Source organism: Nothoprocta perdicaria, unplaced genomic scaffold, assembly GCF_003342845.1.
Source record: "Nothoprocta perdicaria isolate Ctin4 unplaced genomic scaffold, notPer1 scaffold_0, whole genome shotgun sequence".
NCBI lineage: Eukaryota > Metazoa > Chordata > Aves > Tinamiformes > Tinamidae > Nothoprocta > Nothoprocta perdicaria.
In genome coordinates, this window is record NW_020454092.1 from 11,789,841 (window position 1) to 11,815,919 (window position 26,079).

Here is a 26,079-nt window from a genome sequence, read left to right on the forward strand (position 1 = left end):
GTATGTAGACCAATTAATTAAAGTTTTTGTAATAAAAGTGGTCCCATAGTGGAAATACTGTGAGATCGTAACGAGGATGTGTGTTAGGTCAACTGACTACGTACCACTTGAGTATGGCAGCAGCAAAGGCAGCTTTAAAAATGCTTCGATGGGTAAATCCCAAGCCAGGTCAGTGATGTTAACTTGCATTGTGTGTCGTCCCCAACAGTGATTTAAAACACATTTATAGAGAATACCAGCATAGATGCACTCCATTGCCTTTGTGCCTGAGCTGCTGTTCCAATACCAGCAATTTCTTGAATTTAAAAGCCCTTATTTGATTTTTGTCTTTTGAATGCAATTGACATTCAGGAGTGCTTTGCAATTGGTATTAACTCCAGTGTTTAGCCTATATATTGCTTCGCAGTTGGGCAGAATGAGATTTTATGTGGGTGAACATCAAAYGTACGTGTAATAAGATTGCAAGCATCAGTTCTTTTCTGTTTCCTATGCAACTCTGAAGTCTCAATTTGATCTTAGTCTGCATAGTGCAATGGTCCATGTTGAAATCTTAACTGAATAAGAAAATTATGAAAATGAAAAAACACAAAAATATTCTACCACAAAAGAGTGCTTTATATGAATATTGAAACAATCTAAAAGTGTGAGTACAAAAGGAAAGCAAAACTCACTTTATCCTCTTAAAATAAAGCCCAAGCAGACATCAGCCGCTTCTGTCTACACTTCAAAGCACTGTGGCAGTGCCTTCTCGGTTGTAGTGTACTTACTCTCTGATGTAGGAAAAATATGATTCTTTATCTTAGACTATACCATAGCCTGGGATTTTGYGTGTGTATCAGTGCAGTTGTTGCTAATGTCTGTTCTTTGGGGAAAAATAGCATTGTTCTGAAAAATCAGCTATTTTCAGCACYGTTTCATAAAATGGTAGGAAATGAAAATGTTTCTCCTCTCATGTGGGAGCGAAATGTCTTGGGTTGTTATCCCAAATCCTCCTATGAATCCAGATATTAGTRCCTCGTGAAGAGGATGCTGTATTTGCTGGTGGGTTGACCTTGGAAGAGGCCTTGCAGCGTGACTGGTTTTTGGGCAATATGTCACGTTTTGCCTTGGGGCCCATACAGGGAGCACAAACCCTGGTGTAGGGAGGAACCAGGGCAGGTGCAGTCACCTGCCTGTCCCCTCTGTTGTCAAGCGGGTCAGCTGTGCTCATATGCTTGGCAAGTGCCATCAGCTGGACCCAATTTTGTGACGCTGGAGCCCTTGGCACCACCTCTGCCCAGCTTGGACTCAAAAGGCCCTTAGAAATGTTCTGAATTTCAGCACGAGGCCTCGCTGTCACCTAACCCAATCTGTTGAAACTGTTGGGGTTATGTGTGGTACGCTCCCACGGGGAGCTGTCCCTGTGTCCTTCAAGTCAGAMACTCAGTTCTCTGAGTTCCTGTGGCTTCTCTGTGAAGTTCTCTTAAACACGTTTCATGCAGGCAGAATAGGAGCTGCTTTCTGTCATCACTTTATTTTTTGCTGTCCTGCATTTTTCCAGTTGCGTTGACACATGTATAGTGCTGTTAGTGGGTATTGTTGTCATTAAATATTGCATGGGTCGCCATGGAGGGGACGTGTCCGAGCTGCCTTCTGCGCTCCGCTAGGTGGGGCACGGAGGCAGTCGCCGGGCCAGGGATTCCTCTCCGGATCTGATGCRTGAAAGTGCGTCTCGCTAAACTAAAACAGCCTTCAGTTTTCCCTTGTGATTATGTACATTAATTATTCAAATTTAAGGCCTAACCCTCTGTCTTAAACTGCCTTTTAAACAGGAAAAAAAAATGCATTCTATTTTGTGCTCGGATTTGCAAATCTGCCTTTGTGGCAGCTTCAGCTGCCGTACTGATGTGGTGCAGAGCGCGAGGGGATGCCATGGGGAGGAAGGAACCTCCGTGTTTAACGGAGCTGTCAGGGGTGCTTGCTGTGAAATAACATCCTGCCGAGAGCTTACRCAGGCAGCTTTTGACTTGCCTTCTACTCGGCGAATTCTCTCGTGGGTGCCTCCTGTTACGGTTTCTCATCTGCCAATTTCCCTCGATTACAAGAGAAAGCGATTTCAGGCCGTGAATTACAGTAGTGGCCACTCAATTTATTGTCATGGAAGAAGTGGAGAGAATAAGATTCCAATAGAAAATCATTTTAGAAATAGAATGCATATAATACAATATAATGTATTCTTTTGGTTTGTAGAAGTTAATGTACTCTGTCTAGTAGATCAATGATTCTATTTTGTTTTATTAAAAAATGACAACATGGAAACACTCCATTGTGCTCTGGCAGATGATTATAATATAACATCATTTTGTGTTGTGCTGGCTATACCATTATTTTGAATTCAGGCTAAATAATCTGTCCCTATAATTCATTCTTCTACTAGTTTTTGCTTTCCCCATCCTTTTCCTTTAAATGACCTATGGCAAAGTGATGGCTCTACTAAGGACGTGCTGCTCATACTTAGTCAGCATCCTTTTTATAGCTACAAACACTCAGCAGCAAAAACACTTTCAAATGTAGGAAAAAACCCACTTTTCAAAAAAGTAGAATATTCTGGGACCCTCCACACCTGGGAAATCCTCAGCACTCTTATTTTCTTGTCATAAATTGTACCTTACCAGGGCACGTAGGTTTCCGGATGGATCCCAAGTTGCCAGTCCCTCTGAGAGGGCGACGGCTTCGTGGCTCTGCTGTGACCCGGCGGCTCCCCTGCCTGTGCCCAAGGGCGAGCGCTGCAGTGAAAATGTCCTAGGCTGCTTAGCAGTCAGCTCGAGGTGGCAGGGGGTTCTCCTGTGGTGTTTCCTCCACTCTATMTCTCCTTCAAGTCTTTCTCTTTCAGTGGATATAGAACATCTGTAAATACTATATCATCACATTGCAATCCAGGGCTCTGCAAAGAGACAGTGACTGCAGGTACTAAACAGCTCTCTAGTGAAAGTTCAGTGCTTTGCAGTGTGGGATATTCACCGAAATGGAAAATTTTCATTTCAAAGTGATTTACCACGTATTTGTTGGGGAGGAGGGGTGGGTTTGCTGCATTTATTCTAGCCTCCACAACGGCAGTGGAAGCAGTTTTGTTTTCTTTGGATATAAGGCAGGGAGATATTAAAGTAAGAAAAGTAAACCCAGCAATAATTAGCATGAAATGCAGCATGTTCTCTCTGTGCCCATGAAGTCTCTGTTGACCAATAGCTATAAAGAATGCATACACTAACCCCAAGTAGTCAATGCATATTCTGAGTTTTTCAATAACATCTTGGCAGAATATGTAGTCTCCATAGGGTAGACACAAAAACATTTTTGCAGAGATTTTAACATTTTGTTCTTAAAATGCAGAAAGACTTTTTTTCCCCCTTAATCTTCTTGGATAGCAGACCAGCATATTCAATTGCTGCCTTACACTATTGGGTACCACTTGCTCCAAAATCAGAGTAGAATTTGTTATTTATGTTATGATGTGAGTATAGTGGTTTTTCAGTATGCATGCAAAAGTACTTAGAAATTGCTRCTGGAAAAAAATTGGTGCCCACTGTGTTGATTATTTATTTATATTGCAGTAATATTTGATCGTCCCAGTCATGGATGAGAATCCACTGTGGCTAATCTGAATGTATGCAAAAAAGACCTGCCACCTGCCACCACAGTGCTCACATTCAAAGTAGTCTAAAGATTTTGTCGACAGATATGCTGAGCATCCAGGGGTAAAAAAAAGAGAGGGGAAACCACTAATTTAGAAATGGAGCCTGTTCTGCATCTAGCATCTAAAATATAGTAAAAGGATGCAAGAAGGAATGCAAACTCTTCACTTAACTCCACATATTTGATAACATGGAATACCGAAAAAGAAAAAAAAAAGATATTACTTGTCTTTGTGCTTCCTCATTTTCTCTTTCACATATTGTGCATTGTTCCATTGCTTCTGTAACTGTTAGTTATTCCTTAAGCAGATTGTAAAAGAGAAACTTGGGCTCGTTATCTATACTGAAAGAACCCAAAAGCTTTTAATTCTTATCTCAATTTCATGCTTGCCTCTTTATGTATATATGTACATATGTATGGAGTTACGAAGCAGCTTAGCTGCAGTGAAGCATTTGTTCTTGTACATAATGTATGTTAAGAGCCTAAGGATTTAAAATTGACGTTGTAATATTTTCTGCTTTACACTCTATTGCCAGTAGTATCTACTGATACTGTATACTTAATATTCAGATTTACTGATATAATGCTCTGTAGATTGCAATCATTAGCAAGACAAAATTATTTTTAGGTAATAGAAGAACTTACCACTGGAAAATGATAAAAACTAAGGTTATTTCAATAGTATTAAGTATTAGTTAATTTTCCAAGTAATTTTCACATAAGCCATTATATTTGTCTCCCCTTCCACTGGCCCTGCAAAAGAAAGGAACACAAATAATCCTCTGAAAAATGTGTCTGTGTGTGTGTGTGTGTGTGTGTGTGTGTGTGTGTGTGTGTGTGTGTTTCCCCTTTTATTTGGTTTGGTCTTGGAAAGCAAAATCAGGTCACCCATTTGATGCACATGCCTTGTTGCCTTTGAACAATATCAGGAGCACGGTCAGCTTCAACTTGGATGTTTTCTGACTGAAGTACTGAAGGTTTAATTTTAGAAGTTAAAATTCTGTGTTAAAATAATTGTTAATGTTAGTCTTCAAACATTTTTATTAGCATAATAATTCTCATAATGGGCAAATTATTTTTTACCATAGGCAAAGTCCCACTCATTTAGGTGTTCTGGAAAAATGTACATCTTAATTTGCAGAAACTTAMTGTTTCATACAAAAATAAAGCTTTTGCTTTATTATTTCATAATGAAATTCTTACTAATTACTTAAAAATTACTTAATACTTAAAATATTAATGATTAAAATGTTGCAGGAGTTTTATATATTAGAATTCATATCAATGTATATGTGGATATAAACTGAAATTTCTTAGAAAGTCTTTAAATTGACATTAAATGTTCTAGCTCTTTAGTTTTAGTTTTAGCCAATTAAAACACTTCAGAAAGCTGAAGGAGACTGTGAGAGGGGAAGAYTGGGAAGGACCTGCCTGTGGCCCACTCAGAGCTGCTTCTCTTTGTGCCTTAGCTTTGTCCCTTGGCAGCTGGATGGAGAAGGGAAGCTCAGAGCCTGTGGCCTGCTCCGAGCTGCTGCATCTGTCTCTTCCAGCAATCACCAACCTGGACTTGGCAGGTGTCTGAGATACCAGCTTTCAGATCAGGTGTTTGGATTAGAAACCACCTTGGAACATTAGAAATATGGGTTATCCCGTTTCCTCYCTGGCTTTGGAGCCAGGCAGATTGCAAATCCAGTCGTATCTGCTCTACAGTGAGAGCTGGCAGATGCTCCAACTGTTACTGCTTTGCATTGAGTGGAAGGAGATAGTGTCCCTAGTGCTCAGAGCTCCTGCCTCGCCTCCACAGGCCAGGGAATCCCTGAGTCTGCATGCTTCCTGGCCGATGGTGTGCCAAGTATTGACCCAGGGAAAATATGCCTTGCTTCTTCTTGTATTCCTGGAAGCAGACCACAGAAATTGTTGTGGCCTAAAAGCAGTGCATGTTGGATTATTTCTGGTCTAACTGCAGTCACTGAGCTGAAAAGGGGCGATCTGGTGGTATGCAATTGTCAGGGGTAGGTGGTTCACAAACCCTTTCTGGCCCCAATGCTAGGCAGGTAGAAATGCCAACCATAAAATACCAGTATGAAGAGAAAGGGCAACTGCTTTTCAGAGCGATGCATTAGTCGATCCATTATTCAGCCACAACTCTCAGTAGCCTGCAGTATTTTGGCCTTAGAGAATGTAACCCAGTTAAGTGTTTGGATGGGAGTTTAAGGGATGGTCTGCTGTTAAACTGAACACAACCAAACTCCAACAGAAAGCACACAAGTTGCAGAATTGTGACACAAGTCACAGTTTAGGATGTTAGACTGAGAAAAGCTTCAGAACTATAGTAATGCAGCAAAAAATATGAAGAAAAGCCCTCCTAAAATGGTTAAAAATAGTGTTATATTGCATGTGCTTGTGGGAGAAATCTTTAGGTCTTTTAAAGCATTTACTGCTGGATGCAGGTTGGTACAGAAGGCTGCTCAGTTCTGGCTACCCTCGCCTCTCATGACTTTTATAATTGGCTAGAGAGAAASAGAGGAATAAGCATAGACCTCATGGAAAAGGGAAAGGGAGTGGTTAAGTTTTGTAGTGTGTTACTGTGCAGCCCGTGGTGTATCTTCATTGTCTGCTTTATACAAATGTTATTGATGAAGTATCCAAAAAGATCAAATGCAACATATAGTGTTCAGGAGATTCTTGATTGCTCAGTAAACCACTTCTCGAAAGCACAGAACCATCATTTTTATGAATAATTTTCCAAGTGCCTGGGGTGTAGCATTTTTCTTCAATACCTTATCCATTATTGGTATAAATACGTGCTTTTCTATACAGAGGAGAAAGAAATTCATGGTGTTTTCCACTTTCTTCTTGTTAATTCATATCAGTAGAGGCTGGAAGTTGACAGTCTCTCCTGTAGGTAGTAGTGGACGCCAGGTTGAGCATAAACCAAGTGGGTCCTGTCATCAGTAAGTGCTCACATGAGGACAAGAATGGCTAGCAGATTGAGGGATATTACTATTATTTTTCTTGCTGGTGCTGGTTAATGCTGGTGAAGCCCCACATGAAATACTGTGACTGGCTTTTGGGCTTCCCATCCAAGATAGACACTGAGACTATGGAGAGTGTCCAGTGGTAGCTGCCAAGACGGTCAAGACTTAGAGCACCAACCTATGATGAAAGGCTGAGTGATCTGGGCTTGTGTAGCCTGGTATAAAGACAGGGCATGATATAAAGACAGGGCATGGCTGCAGGATAGAGAAGCTTGAAATGCAATTGTGAGGATAACAAAGGACAACTGACAATTCGGTAGCAGATGGTATAACAAGGGACACCAGCTATAAGCTGTGGCTTGGAAAATTCATACTGAATATTTTTTGCAAAAATGGTRGGGCAGGACTGGCACAGGTTACCCAGAGAGGTTACGGAGGTCTGGAAGACTTGTCTAGGGAAAGCTGCATCTGACTGCATCTGTAGCCAACTTCAAATAGGAGATTGACCTAGACGATGTCCAGAAGTCCTTTGAAAACATTGTTTCTCTAATTCTGTGTAGTCATCAATATTGATGAATTTGAGTGGAAGGGCAGAGGAGGGAGTTTGAAATGGAGGGTGAGGTAGAAGAGGGTTTGTTGGTGCATCAGGCAGAGAACAGACATTATGACTGGTGCTATGGCTTCTTGTAGTGAGTCTCATGAGAAATTATAACTGGATGGTACATTACATGACTCATGAASTGAGAAAGTAGAAATATACACTGTAGGGTTAGGGAAAAATGGGGACTTTGTGCAAAATTTATCCTTCAAATCTAGGTTAAATCTCAATTTATTTCTTTAAAATGTGGGTATTATCAGCTGCTTGTTGTAAAGTGTGCCTAACAATGAAAACGTGCAGGTACGTTAATTAGAACCGAAATAAACAGTAGCATCAAACAAAGTATGAACTAAATGGAGTGATGACTGCAAAGGCTGATTATGATGACTGAATAATAGAACTGCTGTCCTAACACATTCCAGTGTTAATTCTTAATTTAAAAAAAAACTATGTAAAAATTATGTATTGCTGATAAACTTTGAGTTATAAAAAATCAACAAGCTTGCCCTGACCAGCTGGTCAGGCTATAATATATAGCCTACTATAATTCTAATGTTAATTATTAGTGGTATTTAAATGGTKCATTTGACTTGTTAGTTTGATAAGAGGGAGGATTTGGTCATCTTCAAGATTTCTGTGAAAGTCAGTCCTGTGTTTCCAAAGCRTTCATTGAGCAATAATAACTTACATTTTACCCATTCTTTGAAACTATTTCCTGTGCAATTAGGAAGGAATAGGACAAAGGGGGTAAGGTTGCTACGTAGCACATGTACTCTTCAAGCAAGATAGAACCTTAATGGAGCTGAAGATGTTTTTCTCTGACTGATTTGGACAGTATCTTGTAGAAGATCTTCTGTAGTATCTATCTTGTAGAAGATCTTTTGATATTGCTGAATTAATCTGTAAAAATGTGCCTTGAGTTTGAGAAATTTGGCAGAGATAGATAAATAAATAAATAAATATATATATATATATATATATTTTTTTTCCCTCTTCCCAAGGTGTGCTGCTGTGAGAATGAATTAGTTTTAAGTAAGGAACACCTGATTTAACTGTGGACTCACATGCTGATTTGCAATGATAGAGGAGAGACTTAGCCAGGCCTTTTATCTACAATTTTGATTAGCATTTTGTGCGTCAGCAGCAGCAGCATCTTGAAGTTTAAATTAATTCGGAGGAGATTTTCTAATTTACCCCAGAATGTGGAATATTTGAGATAACAGAATGAAGCCCTACAGGTCATGTATTTTCCAGTAGCAGCAAAGTCTGTACTGCTTACTTATTCTAATATTCTTTTTAATACTTTTCCTGTGTCTTGCACTTGCACAGAGAGTCTCTTCAGTGACTTGCACGTATTTTCACCAAAGTGGTTGGTTAAGGAACATCCGAGAAACAGTAGCAGTCAATCTGTGTTGAAAAACAGAGGTTAGCTAAGACACATTATGTATTTCTGTTGTTGCTTTTTAGGAGCTTAAGATGATTAAGGATGTGTTGCTTGACAAAAGTTAATCATCTAACAGTGTTTAGGTATGAAATTACTAGTGGATTACAGAATGGCAGGTGTAAAGCACTATAGTCAGATAACCAGAAACATTTGTTAAACTCTAGTTTTATGTAGTTTAGAAAGCAACAGATTATAGCTCAAATTTGTCTCTCTGAAAATGTTGAAAGACCTCATCAGGCCCAACAGAAATCATCAGTCAGAGACTTAGTGTTTTACTAAACTCCAGGAATAAGTCTGCATGGCTAGTTTAGGTGAAATTTGTCGTGTTTATTAGAAATTAAATAAACATTACAAGAAGTAGTTTGCATTCCCAAACAATAAGATACTTTGCTTTCAACAGGAGGACACAGTAAATTAAAATATTTTTTGCAGTGCCAATCAGTAGCCTCCTTCTTCAAATAATCATAAATCTGATTGCATACCTACCATAGAGTTAGTTTTTCATTACACCAAAGATCATTTTTTACCGTTTCATTTTTTATCTTTGTATTGTGTTGTTCATTTTTGTACAGCCTTCTTAAACCAACTCTCACAGTACACAAGCTGTGTCTTCACCGTGGAGGTCACTGCAGATTCCCGCACTAAAGGACCTTGGTGTGCTTGGCTGTACTTGGGAATCGTGAGGTGCCTGTGTATTTCCATCATAGACGTAGCTCCCTCCTCATCTTTGAATATGCACTACCTACTTATCCGTTGAAAGACGTGACTTTCAGGCTCCAAAGCAATGATCTGCAAAAGATGCACATTAGCATTCTGCTAGACAGTCATGCAAGGTCACCCAAGGTAAGCTGCCAGCTGTCCAGCTTCCCAAAGCTTAGAGCAATGCAAGGGAGTGAAATTGTCGGCGTTACTAGATATGTGAGGGACGGCTGCACTCACCTGAGCAAGGCATGCAGAGACARTGCTCCACAGTGAAATGTTTTCTTAAATAGCCTAAAGAATCATTTTGACTTCTGAAGAAATYAATACTATAAAGGTGACACTGTGAGGAACTCTCTAGAATGCTTCTACTTCTGAATATTTTTTACTCTTATTTGCTACTAGAGGTATGATTTAACATATTTATATCCTAATGTTAGCTTTCTTTGTTAAATAAAAAAAAAAAAACCAAGAAAGGAATTAGGTAGTGTATTTATAGAGGGACAGCAGTTCTTTCCTTTTCRAGCATTGGCATTTTCAGTTTACATTGGTATTCTTACTGGTTATACATACCCTATTTTTAAGAATGTGTAAACTAGATCAAGTACCTGGCATTGATCCAAGGTCTCATTCTTAATCTTCTGTAGTATGGGCATGGTAGATAAATTTCTCAATGGCCAATTTTAAAAACTATTCACTCAAACCCGACATAGCCCATTTCACTCYCTCTTTAATAGGGTACCTAATAACTTTTTCTGATGTGGTGCATAAACCTGTGGTATTTTGTTTTCTTTTTATTGCCAGATGCAAACACRTTCATGTATTTACAGTCAATAAAGCTATCAGTGCTATACATGGATTTAGATTAATAATTTCAACCTTTCATTCTGGGATATCTGGTTTAGGCTGCTGCTGCTACTGCTGCTGCATGTTTTTGTATCCTTTGATCACATACTGCCTGTCAGATCAGCTGCGCTATTTTTGACTTTGAGCCACTTTTAGAAGCAGGACAATCCATTACTTTATTTTCATTTATACTATTCATAAGTTACCTGTTAAACAAACAAGGCTTCAGTTTGGGAGCAGTGCGCGTTAAATATGTCAGCAGCTAATAAAGATGAAGGTAATCCCTAAATCCCTTCTTCTTTAATATCTCTGCCTCTGATAGCCTGTTCTCTTTACGCTGTTAACACTCTGACTTTGATTTTCTGCCGTTTCTGAGCGAGATGATTATATACTAGAACCTAACTTCAAGGAACAATACTTTCAAAGAGCTGTGGTATTACCYATGCGTGTTTCATACGCAGAAAAAAGTGTGGGCCGTTTGAGACAGCAAATCTAGGGACAGTGTAGGAAGGAAGAAATACYGTCCTTCGTCACAGTAACACATAGAATTAGCAAGTACCCAGGGAACCAAGTTTTATAGCTGAGTGCCGAAATTTGTGCTGTTTAGCAAGATTTTTTTTCTCTCTCGAAGTGTCTTAACAGACCCATTCTGCAGTGAGCAAAGCAGTTAGTGATCACATGCTGCTCTTTCTTTTCTCACCACGATTTTTGCCATACTTGCATAAGATAAAATGCGTCCATCCCCTAGAGCCAGTGCAGCTCTTCTGTGGAGCAGTCCACAGGCTGGATTAGCACTTGTGGCAAAGCATAACACCTCTTGATAATAGGGATTTCTAGAATGTGTTGATTTTCTTGGGATTATTCCCATGGAATAGCATGTAAATATAAATAACAAATAAGATTTTTCACTAAAGATATTGACACATTTTACTGGATTTACATCCCCTTTCCACCGTTTCCATTTCATGCTCTTTTTCCTCCATCTAAGAGCAGTCACGGTGGCAATATAAAAATAACTTCCAAATCAAAGTTTTCAAGATTCTTCTCATTTGCGATTTCTTGCTGCTTCCCACTTCTGTTATGATTTTGTGTTTCTTTCTAGTCTTCTCCCTGCAAATCAAGATCTCCTTATGCTTTGCATTACCAGCTGTCAGGCATGCTGCAGATATGCTGACATGCCACTGTATTAGCTTGCTTTGGCACTGTTGGCAGCGCTCTGCTGTCATGCTCAATTGAGACAGAAAGGACTACTTCCTGCTGGAAAATTAATTAAGAAAAAAATGACTTTTGTTGTTGTAGTGGAATTGTTTTCAAAGAAATTAAACAGAGAAATAATTAAGCAGAGAAAAATTGGGAAAGAAAAATTTTTGCATTGCAATAAACTGCTGCTTAATTTTATAAATGTTTAAGTGTCAGCTATAAATTAACTACATGGTGAGAAGGCCAGCTATTTTGTGAAATTASAGCCTCAGATTGCATCAAATGTGACTTGAGCAAAAATTCCACCTACTGAGAAGATTTTTTGTTTGTTTCCCTTGATGTACCTTTTTTTGAGAAAAAGTGGATATAACTCCAGGCATCTGGGAGTTATCCTTGGAAGAGAGAAGTGGGTACACCCCGCTGTGAAAGGCAGAAGCAAGATCATACTTGAAAGAGAGATGATGATGAAATTGAGACAATCTGTCTCTTAACCTTTTCTTTTCCTCCACCCTGAAAAGCAGAGGAAAAAGTAGAACATCCTTTTCTATGTTTATCTTTCTCTCYTTTCTAGTCATGGTCTTTCTATGCTTTTTGTTTTCTTTAGAAGTGGGTATCCTTTTACAGGTAGTGCTGCTGGAAGGACCAGTGTTAGTGCACTAGTAAATCTTCAGGCTAGTGTAAAATGTGGTAGTGATTTTACTGTAAWTTTTTTTTTTTACAGGTTTACAATGTAGACTTTGGAGATAGTGTTTGAGATCTGCATGAATATTTTGTTCTGTGTACAGTGCTTTTATATATAGAACTGTGACTAAAAATGGGTTTATGCATCTGGAATCCATAAACCAAGGTGCTGTGTCAGCTAGCATTATCCCAGTGAAACAGAAGTCACCTCAAATTTGTGCTGACCATGGGTAGCTAAATAAGCAAGGATATACTTGCTGGTCAGGAGTTGTACCTTCAAGAATGATGCAAATTAGTAATGAAATTAAGCAGAAACATTCATTCTGAGTTAAAGTATTTGTGAGTTGATGCAAAATAAGGTCTGTTAATAAAGTGATGCTGTATTGATAAGTACCTGCCTATGATGAACAAAGCCAAGGAACAACTTTCATAGCTAAGAGGCTTATTTACTATACTGATCCCAGCACTTAAATGTGCCTTCTCGGGCACATTTATTTTCCATTTGCATTCTGCATTTCCTTGCCTACTGCATGTGAGAGAATGAATTAGTAACGGAGCAGAACAAGTAGGTCTGTATTTCTGTTGTGTGAGATCGTCTGTATTTCTTCATTGGGAGAATCCTTGGCTATGAAGTCATTTTAAGCTCTTGTGCTTGTATCTGAATGTTAACRATGGTATTTTCATGCTCTGTACCTTCCGCTTTACTGCTGTAGTTGGTATGTATTTAAATCAATTGATAGGATTTCAGAAGAATTAACGCTACCACTAGTTATCTGGACCTGCATTTACTCAGCAGTGGATACCCTGAAACCTTTTCAGACAGCTCAGAAAGACCTGAGCATTTCACGTAAAGGCACTTGATTGCGAATTGTCCTGTAGAAAGTAATATACCATCAGAAAGGTTTTTTGAAATGGGTGATTTTTTTTTATGGTATTTCCACAGAACACAATAAAATCATTACTTGATTCAGTTGTCACCTCTTTGGGGCACAGATCACTGTTACTGACATTCAGRCAGTAGTAACTAGCACGCTGCGAGCGTTAGTTCATCATCGGCRTGGTAGTCCCCTCTCTTAAAATCCCTTTAAGTAGATCAGCTCTTTCAGTAGATCAGCTTCAGTCATTCAGAGTTTGCTTCCTTATTTTTTCTTAAGCACATTAAACAGTTCCAGAGGAGTTATGGCYGTGATCTCTGAAATACTGCCAGATTGCTTTGATTCTGCTCTAATTATTTATTTCTTTTAAAGTCTTTCATACTTTCTTATACTCTGTTTGTTACAGACTGGTGAGTGTTCCTCTTTACACAAGCTCTTGCTGTTTAAAAAGGCTGCAAACAACAGCAGAAAGCCAGAGCTGGAGAAAGGAAGGGATGTTCATTTACCATCCTCTCTTTCACAACAACACGTTAGCTCCCAGCACAGAGTCTAACCTTGTAGTCCCTGACACTCACCTGACAGACCACCTACAGATCAATTAGCCATCCACGGATGGATCTGTTTTGACTAGAAAGGGTGTAAATTAGTTTGGAAAATGTGTCTTGCCCACTGTGGAGGAATTCTGCTTGAACAGAGAAAGACGTTATTTTAATGAGGATTTTTTCCCTTTCTTTAGTCTCATGTTACCTGAAAATCTTAGATTTAGACCTCTAGTAGAAGAAWTGAAGAATGATTGATGAAAACCTTGAATCATGCTTTGAAAATGTAGCGCATGCTGTGCATTTTCAATAGAAGAAAGCAGCATACTTGAAAGTTTTAAAACATTTTTTTCATATTAATTTGCTGCCACTTAAATAGTCTTTGAGGAGAGTGTTTCTGGATTCTGAATTTTCAGTTGTAACTGCAGTGTATTTTAAGTTTTAAGGGAAATGATGCATTTGCTTTGTAAAGCTGCCTCCTGCTGCTATTCAGACCAGTTCTTTGGCTTGTTTGAAACCAGTAGGACACATTACTGCACTAGAAAATGAACAAGGGTTTGTACTATTTTAACTTTGCTGAATGCCAATGGGCACTTGCAGCAAAAAATGGGAAATAGAGTGAATAATCCCTCTTGCCTTTTGAAATCGCCTCTTGCTTGTAGTTGAATTATGTTAGCAGGATAAGAAGCTGGTATTTTTAATGGTGCGGAGTCAACTCTGTAAACTCCAAAGACTTCTTTCTAAGGGGATTTTAATCCATCATCTTTCAACAGCGTTCCGTTTCTCTGAAACTAAATTAAAAGGTTTCCTTGGGTTTCTGCTCCTAAATTTGTGTTTTATGTGTCTTAYAGGAAGGAAGGTATCCACAGGAACACACACTTTTCTGTTTAAATAACTTGTTGTTCTTAACTACATTAAAAAAAAATACTTTTAAGGATTTAAAACATACTTTTCTTTCACTTTAAGCAAAATATTCCCTTAGATGCATGCTTTTAGCAGCAATACATCTGCAATTCTTGAATTTCAGTAATTTACCTTTACCATTGTGAGAACTTTCTTAACTGTTAACTTAATTTCTTCCTAGGCCTCCAAAGGAGGAATTGGCAGCAGAACCACTAAAGTATGCTGAGCAGCTTCCTGTGGCTCAGATAATACACCAGGTAGGCCTTTCTATTTTAAGGATGTTCTTTGAGGATAAACAACATCTGTAAYGTGCTTTTCTGGGTCATAGAGAATCACTGTGCTTATGCTGGAAGTATGTAAAAACAACATATTCTTGTTCAGATGACAACTATTAAATTTTAAAAGCGTTATTCAGAACACAGCAATGGAAAGATGCTTGCAGTATGACACAGTGCTAACTTCAGAGGTTGCTGTTAAAACTGTATGTGTCTACTGAAGTAAAAGAAAAAAAAATCCACGAATTCCTTGTAATTTGTATCTTGAATCAAATTGTATTCCCACTCCTGAAAACATAGCTGAAGTGTAGCATCACTACTGTGGTGTAATTGTCATGAAGAGCTGAGCAGGGAAAACAATTTCCCATCCCAATATAATTCCAAGTGAAGTGCTAGCAGTATTTCCACTTTCAGCTACAGCAGTGACTTTGTACATTCTACTTTGTACAGGTTTTTTTTGCATACTTTTTTCTCTGATTGTTTTTTGTTTTTTTTTTTTTTTTTTGCACAATGAAAAACAGGTTAGTTTATACCTTTCAACTGTGTCTTTAAATGAAATGTCCCTTAAATGAGGGACAAACAAATGAGGGCTGATATGGACATTTAAGTTGAGATTGTATAGCAGAATTATGTTTTTTATTGCAAATTGTCTTAGTTTTCATTATGAATCCATGCTCAGAAGGGGTAAGAAATCTTTTCTGTGCTGAAGATTCTTTTCTTGCTTACACTATTCTCCAAGCTCAAGGTCCAAGCCTAATTCTCAGTCCATCTTACTGGTAGGATGTGGGTAGCCCAACCTGTATTCCTATTTCTTCCTTCTGCAGCTGAATTCTTGACCGCTTATGATATTGGACTCTGCCTCCTCTGGAATGATCTGTGGCCAATAACATGCATAAAATTTKTAAAATATAGGTCTTGAGACTTAGTATCTCACTTCTTGGTGATGCTCTCAAAAAAACAAAGTGATGCTGCYATGTTTCAGTTAACTGGAATTGTTCCAGGAAAAATTATTTTTGGGCTTATTTTAGATACTTGTCCTGCTTCAGGGATAGAGAAGCTAAATTTTCTGAAGTCAGGTCTGAACAGTTCAGATTACTGTTTTCCTAACTGTGTTTTACAATATGGAATATTTTAGGTAATCAGATTTACTCTGGAAAAGTAACGGAAAGGGATAGAAAAGGGGAGGATCGTGACAGTTCACCTTGGGAGACAGAATGATACAGCCCCTTCGTTGCTTTGAGACACCAAAACCTTTCAACCTGAAAAATGGAACTTGATATCGGTCAGGGTAGAAATAAGTCAGAGATGTTCAATACCCTGCTGCAGATTTAGCAGGAGTTGAACGGTTAAAGATCAACAGGGGCAAATGAAAGTTCACTAGATGTCAAAGTGGTTTATAAAATTCTATAGCAATTAATTATTATTGTAGATCTTTCTTTGTCAATCAGTGCTTTTAAGCAGTTGAGTTGCTTGCTACAGACAAGCTAGTTTTACCTTAAAGGAAACATGAGCTTAATTTTAAAACTTTCACATGTACAGGTTTTTTTTTCCCCTGCAAAATGTAAATACAAGGGACATACAAAACTTTTGGCTGTGATCTGCACTTCTGGGAGGAATATCTGATGTGTTCAGAACATGGAAGATTGGAAATCTGGACCAGTTTGTATGTCAGGAGCTCGCTGGTGTTGTCAGAGCTTCAAATGACCCAACAGCCTGTAAATGTCACATTTAAAATTCTGTCTTCATGCCTGACTCTCAGCATAAATGAATTAAACAGCAGAGCAGGCAGCCAGTCAATATGTTCTTAACAGTGCAAGTGAGCAATGAAACAGTTTGTGGGTTGTTTGGAATCGGTAAATAGAAGCTGCGTGGAATGGCTCACCTAGAGGAATACCTCAAATAGGAGAGAGAATTAACCTTTAAGATGGTTGACCAGACGAAATGTCATAGTAATATTTTTACAGCACTAAGTAAGTAATAACCAGGGAGACTTCATTTGGCTACCGTGGGTTACACTGCACAAGAATATTGCACTCTGGAAAGGCAAGAATGTGCTTTTATTTTTTTTTGCGCTCTGCTCGCTGCATCATATTTGTCAGTATTATAGAGCTGCGATCTACACAGAGCAGCTAGGCAGGCCTAATTCAACTGGAAAACTCTCTGATGTAGAGAAGCAGAATAAAATGATGGTTGTTTAGCTGTAACGTGAGGTTGCCAGGCATTATATCCTAGCTTTGTTTGGAGTTGATGCCAATTTTGAGCCTCAAGGGGCTTATAGTCAGCTAAGCATCCCCTACACCAGTTGGTTAACATTTCGAAGTTCATTACGTGCCCTTTCTGTGGGACCTTTGGCAACTGGAACATTTACTGCAAGGGAGATCTTAAGTTTATATTAAAAAAACCATTTTTTACTTTGGGAGTGTCAAAAAACCAAGGAATTCTGTTTGTGGTGCTAAATTCTCATGCTCTATCCTAAAAGATAATCATGGTGTTTTATATGGCCTCTTGTTGCTTCTCTACCCAGTGTAAGATTTTCTCATGTTAACACCTCTGCATTTTACCTCTAGGTATTCTTAAAAGCCATCAGTAAGGGCCATTAGTGATTCCAACACATAAGACAACTTATATTTGGCCATATACATTTGGAGTACTTACATTGGTACAGACACGTAACAAAAGCACAAGGCAGTTTGGTGACGAAGCAGAACCAAGTCTTGGCTCTCCTTCTTAAATTATATAGTTATTGTATATTGCAAGCATTAGAACTATAATCAAGTACCCTTCAAATGAAAAATTTAAACAAACCTTTAAATGGTGAAAGCTAAGCTTTAAGAATAGCCACAGTAAGATATTGTTTTTAATGAGGTTCATTGTATATAAAATGTTGCTGTGTAAAATAAGTTTATTTGAACTCATTCTAAGAAATAAATATTGTATTTTTGGTATGACTTAAACAGCCTTCATGAATGAACAGGGGAAAAACTGCATTTGAGATGATTCTGTTTTCATTTATCATAAAGAATATTCACTGYTGTGCCAATTCAGCACAGTATTTGAATAAAAGTATCAAGCTTCAGTGATAGTACTCACACTCTGGATATTGCTGTGTGTTAATATATATTTTGCACAGCTGATTTAGGGTATTGAAGAGACTTAAATTGTAGCAGAGGGACATTACAGGTGCCTTACTGATGGAAAAAGTCATTGACGAAAGATATATTTCAGTGGAGAAATGCCAGATCTCCTGAGGTTATTATAATTGAAAACAAAATGAAAGGGCAAATTCTGATCAGAATCAACTTGCAGACTTCTTTCAGTCCACTGTAAAATACTCAGCAGATAAATTAGTGTGTTGTTAAAAGTGAGTCAGAAGGACAATACTGATTTGCCTCATCTGGTCCAGCTTGAGGGAATTGATAACAGCATTTGGTACAAACCATTGAAACAGTATTAACAAAGTAAAATACACCATGTSGCATAGATTTCTTTTAAAGCATTCTTTGGATATCTGTAGCAGAACAATTTTAGCTTTCAGACTCAGATGTATTCACAAACATTCAATGAAAGTGGCTTTGTGTGGCTTATGATTTTTGTGAAATAACTCAGAATGGAAGTTAACCCATCACATGCTGATGTATAGTCCTTAAAGCATGATTTTATAATTCAGGGATAGTGCTGGGGCCTCTCTCCCCCTGGTCTTAGTTGTTATTTTTCAAGGGGGGTTTTTTCTCACCCTGTCTATGTCTATCYGGGTGGTGAAGGGTTGTTCATCCAAAAGGATAGTCCTTTGTGTTTAGTCTTATAGCAACTCTTTCATGGAAAAAGAAAAGCTGTAGACACCTGTGCGTGCCTTTGTTTCTTAGAGAAGACAAGACTAGGTGCTTTGTGGTTCGTGTGCATTTTACTACTTGAGTCTTTTAGAGATATGAACCTCTGGGGTTTTTTGTTTGTTTACTTTTCTCCCACATTTGTTGTGTTTATAACCACTGTCACTGGCTTCATCCACCCAGCTTGAATCGACTGGATTAATTCCATATGAGCTGGATAATATTCTTGTAACGTCTTTGCTGAGAGCCAGGAGAGGGATGAAAAATGGTGGTAGCTGCTGGTTGCCCTAGGGCAGAGTAGAGAAACCATTGGGGGCTTATACTGAGAAACAAATACAAATAAAAAAAAATAAATTCTTAAAATAAAAGCCCCTGCGGGGAACACCGTATGCAGCTGTTGGAGTCTGTGCAGAAGCTAAGAGCTGAAGAGGAACCGCTGCACACAGGGCCCAGACTGTCAGCCACCAACCCAACATGCCAACTCTTTGGGTTGTTGCTGTAGGTCCATGTTGAGCTGAACTAAACTGGAGCAGAAGGCTCTGATTTGTGTATGTTTTGTTAAGCAGGACACATGTGTGTGTTTAGTTGAATGCGAATTGTTGTCACTTGCTCTATTCTGCCAAGTAAATACATTTTTGATTATATGCTACTCAGTAGTGAGATTTTGTTCCAGTGTTCCAGAAAAGATCTTGCATCGACAGTTGCTTCTTTACATGGATAGAGCTGACACTCATGTTTCTTCAACAAAGACATCTTCTAACCACTGCAGACTCACCAGACAGGTCTGCATATATATTTAACTGCCTCCTCTTGCACGGGAAGGTTTGTTTGATTTGTAGAATCAGAGTTCTGCTACAGACCAGAACTGTATCTGCAGAGCTGTCTTACCAATATTTTTTTCTAATATAAGCTTCCCACTAGTTGTTTTAATCAACTTGGATAAAACTCCTATTGGTAAGAAATATTTGAATATTGTTCTTTGGAGGTTTTTGTTTTCTAGGTAGGTAAGACAGGACACAAAGTTTACATAAATGGACTAATATTTGCCACTTTGACCGTGGCAGTGTTTGCTGTGTGTGTTTCCTGGGAAACCATTGTAAGCAATGAAATCTAATGAAGAATATTTGTGTAATAAAGTAAAATTGAACTAGTAGTAAACTTAGCATACATTTGCAATTCACACTTATTTAGCAGACATTAGCTTGATTTTAAAAAACTAGGTTTTTTGCATAAATTGTTTGAAATTAAGATACTGATTTTCACTGATAAAAAAATCTTTAAACTTTTTTAAAGAAATACTGTTTTTATCTGCTTTGTTAGGCAATGACAAGCAGTTGAGTCAGAATACATTTGTTTGCTCATTATTAGGCTCATTTCACTTTAATCTGTTGAAAAGGCAATGTGGTTAGCATCTTAGAGATGCTATTTGTGTTTTATAAAAGCTGTTAGGAGTGCATTAATCAACCATGGAAGGTGCTTAATAGCACAAAGGTATTACAGTTTTTTACTTTTGATGCAGACGTAATATTGTTTCATGGACAATAATMTATTTAATGTCAAAGTAGTTTAATAAGTGATACTTGCCTTTACTTGTGGGTTCAAAAATTGCTGTATCTGTAATAGCTGTTAGGATAGCAGTATTTTCAGCAATATCTCTTTATGAAAACTGATTTTTTTCAGGATGGTTAGAAGCATAATGCTTCATATTGAAGATAGAAAATACTCCCATTTTAAAACCCAATTTTATCTTAAAAGGTAATACGTGGTTACCTTGCATAGAGAAACCTTGTCTCCATTTCATGAGGYAGGCCGAAGCCTTGTCTCCTGTCATCTCGCCCTAGGATTCCTGCCTGGCTCAGGTTTTATTCTTGCAATTTCAAGTAACACCAGCAGCAAAGAGACACAGAGTTGTCCTCCTACTGYTGCCACTTCTTATGGCAAGTTTATGAAGAACAGCAGCTTAATTTTGCAGTGTTCTTGTCTGGTTTTAGACTACTGGTGAGGAAAGTTGCTTTTGATGCATGTCACAAAAATCTGTGGACCTCTTTCCCAGTGACTGATTTAAAACCCCTTTGTGGCTACGTGTTCAGAGCATACTCATGGGCCAAGCTAAATGCACATGTGTTGTACAGGAAAGGCTGAAATAGCCTTTCTTCATCTAGGGCATTTGGGGTGCATTGAAGTTGAAAATTAATATGCTTCAATAAGACTTTTTGAAAGAGTGATTCCTTTTATTTATTTATTAACATTAGGCATATATTTTGTGGCCTGTAAAATCAAGATAGTTCGCCTGTGCTTTATAATTGTAGTGGAAATAGTCTCAAGTGGAATCCTGTCTAGACATTACCAATCAAAAAGAACGTTACTGTCAAAAAAAAAAAAAAAGAAAAAAGAAAAAAAAACTTATTTTACTTTGACTTCCTTTAAATATTATCCTATTCTGTAGAAAACTGTGCTCAGCTACCGAAACAATATGCCACAGAGCAGCAAGGATCTTCCTGCTGATACTGTATGCAAATTGGGTTGTAGAGCTGCTTTGAAGTTCACACCCTAACATTTCTTCTAATGTTAAGGTTCAGTAAAAAAAATGAAGTCTTGCTGTGCGTATGTGAGTGTATGCAATACATGTGACATGAAACTTTGAATGTAAAGAATGAATGTTTATTTACTTTAACAGTATCATGTTCTGTAGATCAGRAAAAAAAAACCTGTTACAGATTTTTAATGGCAAAGCATTAAACTAGGAACATTTTCAGGTAGGTTTTTATCCAGTGAATTRCTGTAGAGTATCAGYGATGGTGAGTACCTCCCTCATATTAATCCTATAGTTATTGCAAACAACAGTGTTGGCTCTTTGTTTCTCCTATAGAAATAATGGGTAAGTAATGAGATTTCATTAATAAAGTTGTAATATAACTAAAATAGCATATACTTCTCAGCATAGCCTCATAGTATTTTGTAAAAGATTGAAGTTAAACTATAAATTTAGATTTTGGTGTGCCATTGTTTTTTCTCATCACTTATTCATCACAGAATAGTCATACAAAGTTAGAATAAATTAATAATGGTCTGTTTATTACACACAAGGCACAGCTGCCTTTGTTATGGTTTTGATATGAGCATGAGGAAAAACCTCATATGAGCAAGAGGAAGGAGATATACCCAATAAAATGGTTTCTTTTTTTCCATCTTTCCATAAAGAAATGTTGTGAGTGAGCACTCTTGGCCTATCCATTCTGTAATCATTTCTTTTTGATAAGCTTTGTCCAAAATGTAACGTGAAGGAGGAAGTGACTGGATGATGTCAGGTTTTATAGAGTACTGTAGCTTTGTGTAATTTACTCTTCTGAGCACTTCAAATAACTGCATTTGAAGGGTCACTGGACAATCATCATCTCTAATAGTTATTGTATTTCTTATATTCAGAAAAATAATGAGYTTTACAGCTGAAACAGCTGTTTCAAGCTCCCATATGCAGCTTTCAGGATGCTGCTGGTTTGTGTAGGGTTGTTTGTATTCACTTTGGCTTCGTGCTTCTTCACACCAAGATCCCTGTTGTTGTGTTTATAACCTGGTCACTTGCRTGATTTTAATACTGTGGTTATTKTTTCTACTGTTCCATAGATCTATCAGAGCTTATCAARAGAGAGAGCCTCAAAAATGCTTACAGCATTAAGTATAATTCCTTGGTCGAAAGCAAAGCAAGGCTAAGAAGGAGAAATTCCTATTTGCAAAGTAAAGGTCATAAAGGACTGTTATGTTAAACTATTGTGAGTCTTAGGTACTTTTCCTGTGTTCTGCCTTCTTTGGGAGAATATTCCCTTCCGTATGCCGAAATTAGGGAGGGAGACTAGAAAAGCTGATTGAGTAGAGCTTGGTGGAAATTTAAGCCAAACTGTAATTATAGGGGAGCTAAAAATTGGGGGAGCTGCGACTGCTGTGACTGGGGAAAGCGTGCGTGGTGTTGGAGCTGGTAGGGAAGGAGCAAATGTGTGTAGCTGTCCCCAGGCATCCCCGTTGCTGCTGCACGTGAATCGCTGCACAGTGCTGCAGTTCCAGTATCTGCAGCCATCGTATTTTGTGTCGGGCAGCTGGTTTTAAAACTATTCCTGAAGGTATAAATGTAGGGAGGTTATTTTTAAGTGAGCTTTATTATTTGAGACTCTTTGCTCTCCTTTACGGCTATAATAAGCTTGGCTAATGTCGGAGCCTTTTTGCTAAAATTCTCTCTCCAGTCATTTTCAGTCTCAGCATTATAGTCCTTCTCTGCTGAGTATATGATTTACGTTTTTCATCTTTTCTTTGGTTCTGTGAGACTTTTTATGATACGTTGATCTGCATTCATCTGCATTTGTCATTTTTAAGCTTGGATTCTTAGATGTTTGGAATCATTTTGGATTTGTCTGCACTGRGTCCCATTTATTTGCTGTTCCTTCAGATACTGGGAAAGTGAATACTATTTAGGTCACTGTGGTGAGCTGTCTCCAGTGGGGATAACTGAATAGGTTTTCAGTGCATAATAGTATGCAAATAATATACTTCTGACTCGCATGGGAATAGACTAAATATATGCACAAGCTGTCTGTGACCTTAATAGGTTTGTAGGCATTATAATCCACCATGTGCTGCTCTAGCACAGTATCTGATACACAAATATATCAAATGTGGAAGCGGGCAAAGATATTTATGAAATAAATTGCTCTAACTCCGTTAATTTAATGTGTGATCCATGTACTGTACTGTGTATGGAAATGTATACTGGTGCTTCATGTGATTTACTTTTGTAATGCAAGCAATAAGTATAATATTAGTCACCCTTAATAAAATAGAAGATGGTTAATACTTTATGCTTAGAACCCCCTTATTTGTTACCCTGTAGAGCTTCTCCGTGCATGGAGAGGGGAGATGGAAATTGTAAAAAAAAAATCATTTATTTATCATGGTAAAATGATAAATAACTTATTCATTGGGGCTGTGTTCTTTATGTTTATGATGTTCATAAGGAAGCTATCTTTTAAAAACTATGTTTCTTTTTAGTTTATTACAATTTCTAGAGCAATTTGGGAAACAGATGCTGTATTTAACAAAGCTTTTCTTTAGTGAAGCTTTCTGTGCCGGAGAATGAATTCCTTCTAAAAGTTCATTTCACTTAAATTAACTTGTATTTCCACTGAGGATGGCTTATATTAAGCACAAAGGGAGGCTTAGTGGTTTAGACTTCCATCAAATAAACTGCACAAGTGAAAAGAGAAGATGCCAGCCTCACGCTCTTGTACTTTAAAGTATTGTGTTCTCTCTCATGGGAACTCAAGATTAGAGAAATTATAAAGGCTTTGCATAAAAACAGGGAGTTAGAATTAATTTTTGCTTAAGCAGAGAAGTGTCAAAAGCCTATTATGGTAATTTTTCAATTTTGTCTTAACTATTCACACATTTTAAAATAGTTGTACAATTGAGTGGAGGCATAATTGATGTGTTATGTTTCTTTTTTTTTTCCTTTTTTCTTTTCCTTGGGCCATCATAAGACGTAGCTTAGGTGCATTTAGGGGCTTGGGAGAAGTAGGTGTGCTAATTAAGTAGTTGACATTTTTCAAATCATAGAGAGAAAATGTGCCTAATGGATTGAAATAGTATGCTAAGATTGGTTCCCCTATTCTTCATTACATCCAAGTACCAGATATCAATATTAGGTGGAGACAGTTAAACCACAAAGATATTAGAGAGACAGTGTAATAACTAGCATTAGACTTTGGTGGCTGTAGAGACCGTATCTTCACTATTAATTGTTAAGTAAGCAGCAGCAGTAAAAGCCTACATGTAAAAAGAAATTCATTGCCTGTTAGTATAAATACTGATCTTCTAAAGAAGCTAAAAATGTCACTGCTACACTTACTTACTTGTTACTCTTTATTGAATTAAAATGTAAATCTCATCTATATCACAACAACCTATAAAATGCAAGAGTAGCAGTTTAAAATTGCAGTCAATCTAAGTTAATCAGAAGTACAGTTAATCTAGAACTTCCCTAATTAAAGGAAACTATGACTTACAAGTAACTTTAAGTGATAAATTCATTTTTCTTTTTGTAAATACAATATTTAACACAAGAAATATATTTTTTTGGGGGGTGATCAATTTAACTATTCTAGAGAAGATATCTTTGATGGGACAAACTTTGATGTTGGAATGAGGCTTTCTGGCTAATGTGAAGTAGACAATACTCTAAATGTTTGCTGATGAACAAGATTTCTTACTGGGTGTGTATGAAAACCCATCTTTCCTATGTCTGAGCTAATTTTTTTTGCAAAGGGTGGTTGGGTGTGAGTAACCCAAGAGGAAGAGTAACAACCACTGGCATCTCCTGAAACAATGCACAACTTGGCCAGACTTCTTCTAGATTGTCTGTAGTAGAAATTAATGCAGAGATCTCTGTTTTAGGGAAACTCTTCTCCAGTAGAGTTTTTTCTGATGCTGCTGAATGGCTCCTGACAAGGCCCACTTTGTTTCACCTGATGCGTAACCTGGAGCAGTCTGATTCCTTCTGAGCGCTTCCTCCTCTCCCGAGAAGCTGTGCATGGGAATCCACAAATGAAGAGCACAGTGTGCTCCTGCTGTTCCTGTGAGGAAGCCTGGATGGGAGGCTCAGGATGGGCATTACCTTCTGCCTCTTAGATAAGGTTTCCACCTCATGGATCTCTGCTCTTCTGGGTTTGTGTCCCTGGAATAGCGATGCCTGGAATAATTCAAGGGCCCACACATGGATGTGTGTGTGTGTGTAAAGTGGAGGAAAAGGGATATCTTGGGATTTATTAGYCAAAGAGCAAATTGTTTATTACTTTTTATTCCTCATATCATTGCACAGTACTGATTGCACTGGGCATTGGCAGAATGCAAGTGTGCCAGTGTGTGTGGAAGCAAATGGGCTTAATTTGAGGATATGATAAAATTCTTTGACTTAATTTGTGTTACCTCTCACTAAATGTATGCAGGCTCAGAATTTAAATTCATTTTTCTGGTGTCAGTTCAGTGCTTTGTGACATTTTCWTTTCTCTCATAAGCTTGCAGAGTTTTTATTAATCATGACTTTTTTATTGTTTACACATGAGAGCTTCTATGATAGACAAGGTTTATTTAAAACATATTTCAGTAAATAGTAAAATTAACAGTAACAGTTTTGTTAGTTTTTTTTCTTTTATCTACTGCATTTGTTCTTCTTTTGAAGTTTTGTAGGATGAAAAGTAGGTGTTACCCATGAGCTCACGTTGATACGGACGGAATATAAATTTTATAAATTGACATATTTTGCAGAGCTGTGATGGCAGATACCTTCCTCAACACTTTTCCTCAGGTGACGGCACTGTTAGCTCCAAATTTGTTCACACATTTATCCCACTTAACCATGTAAACGTAGTGAGGTGCTGTGGGTGATTTTTGTGTTGAGTTAATTATATTTTGTTTACCCTTCAGCAGCCTGCTGTGAGGAGCGAGGCAGAGCAGCTTGTGGGCTCCTGACAGCCCTGATGAATGGCTAGAGATAGAGAT

At 37.9% G+C, this 26,079-nt stretch overlaps 1 protein-coding gene across 1 annotated transcript in view; it reads left to right on the forward strand.

Annotated features, from left to right (window-relative positions):
- Positions 1-26,079, forward strand: part of PIGK (phosphatidylinositol glycan anchor biosynthesis class K) — a 59,950-nt gene that overhangs the window by 25,858 nt on the left and 8,013 nt on the right. The window contains exon 11 of the mRNA XM_026050980.1: positions 14,617-14,692. Coding sequence (XP_025906765.1) covers positions 14,617-14,692 — 76 coding nt within the window. The remainder of the gene's footprint in view (positions 1-14,616; positions 14,693-26,079) is intronic.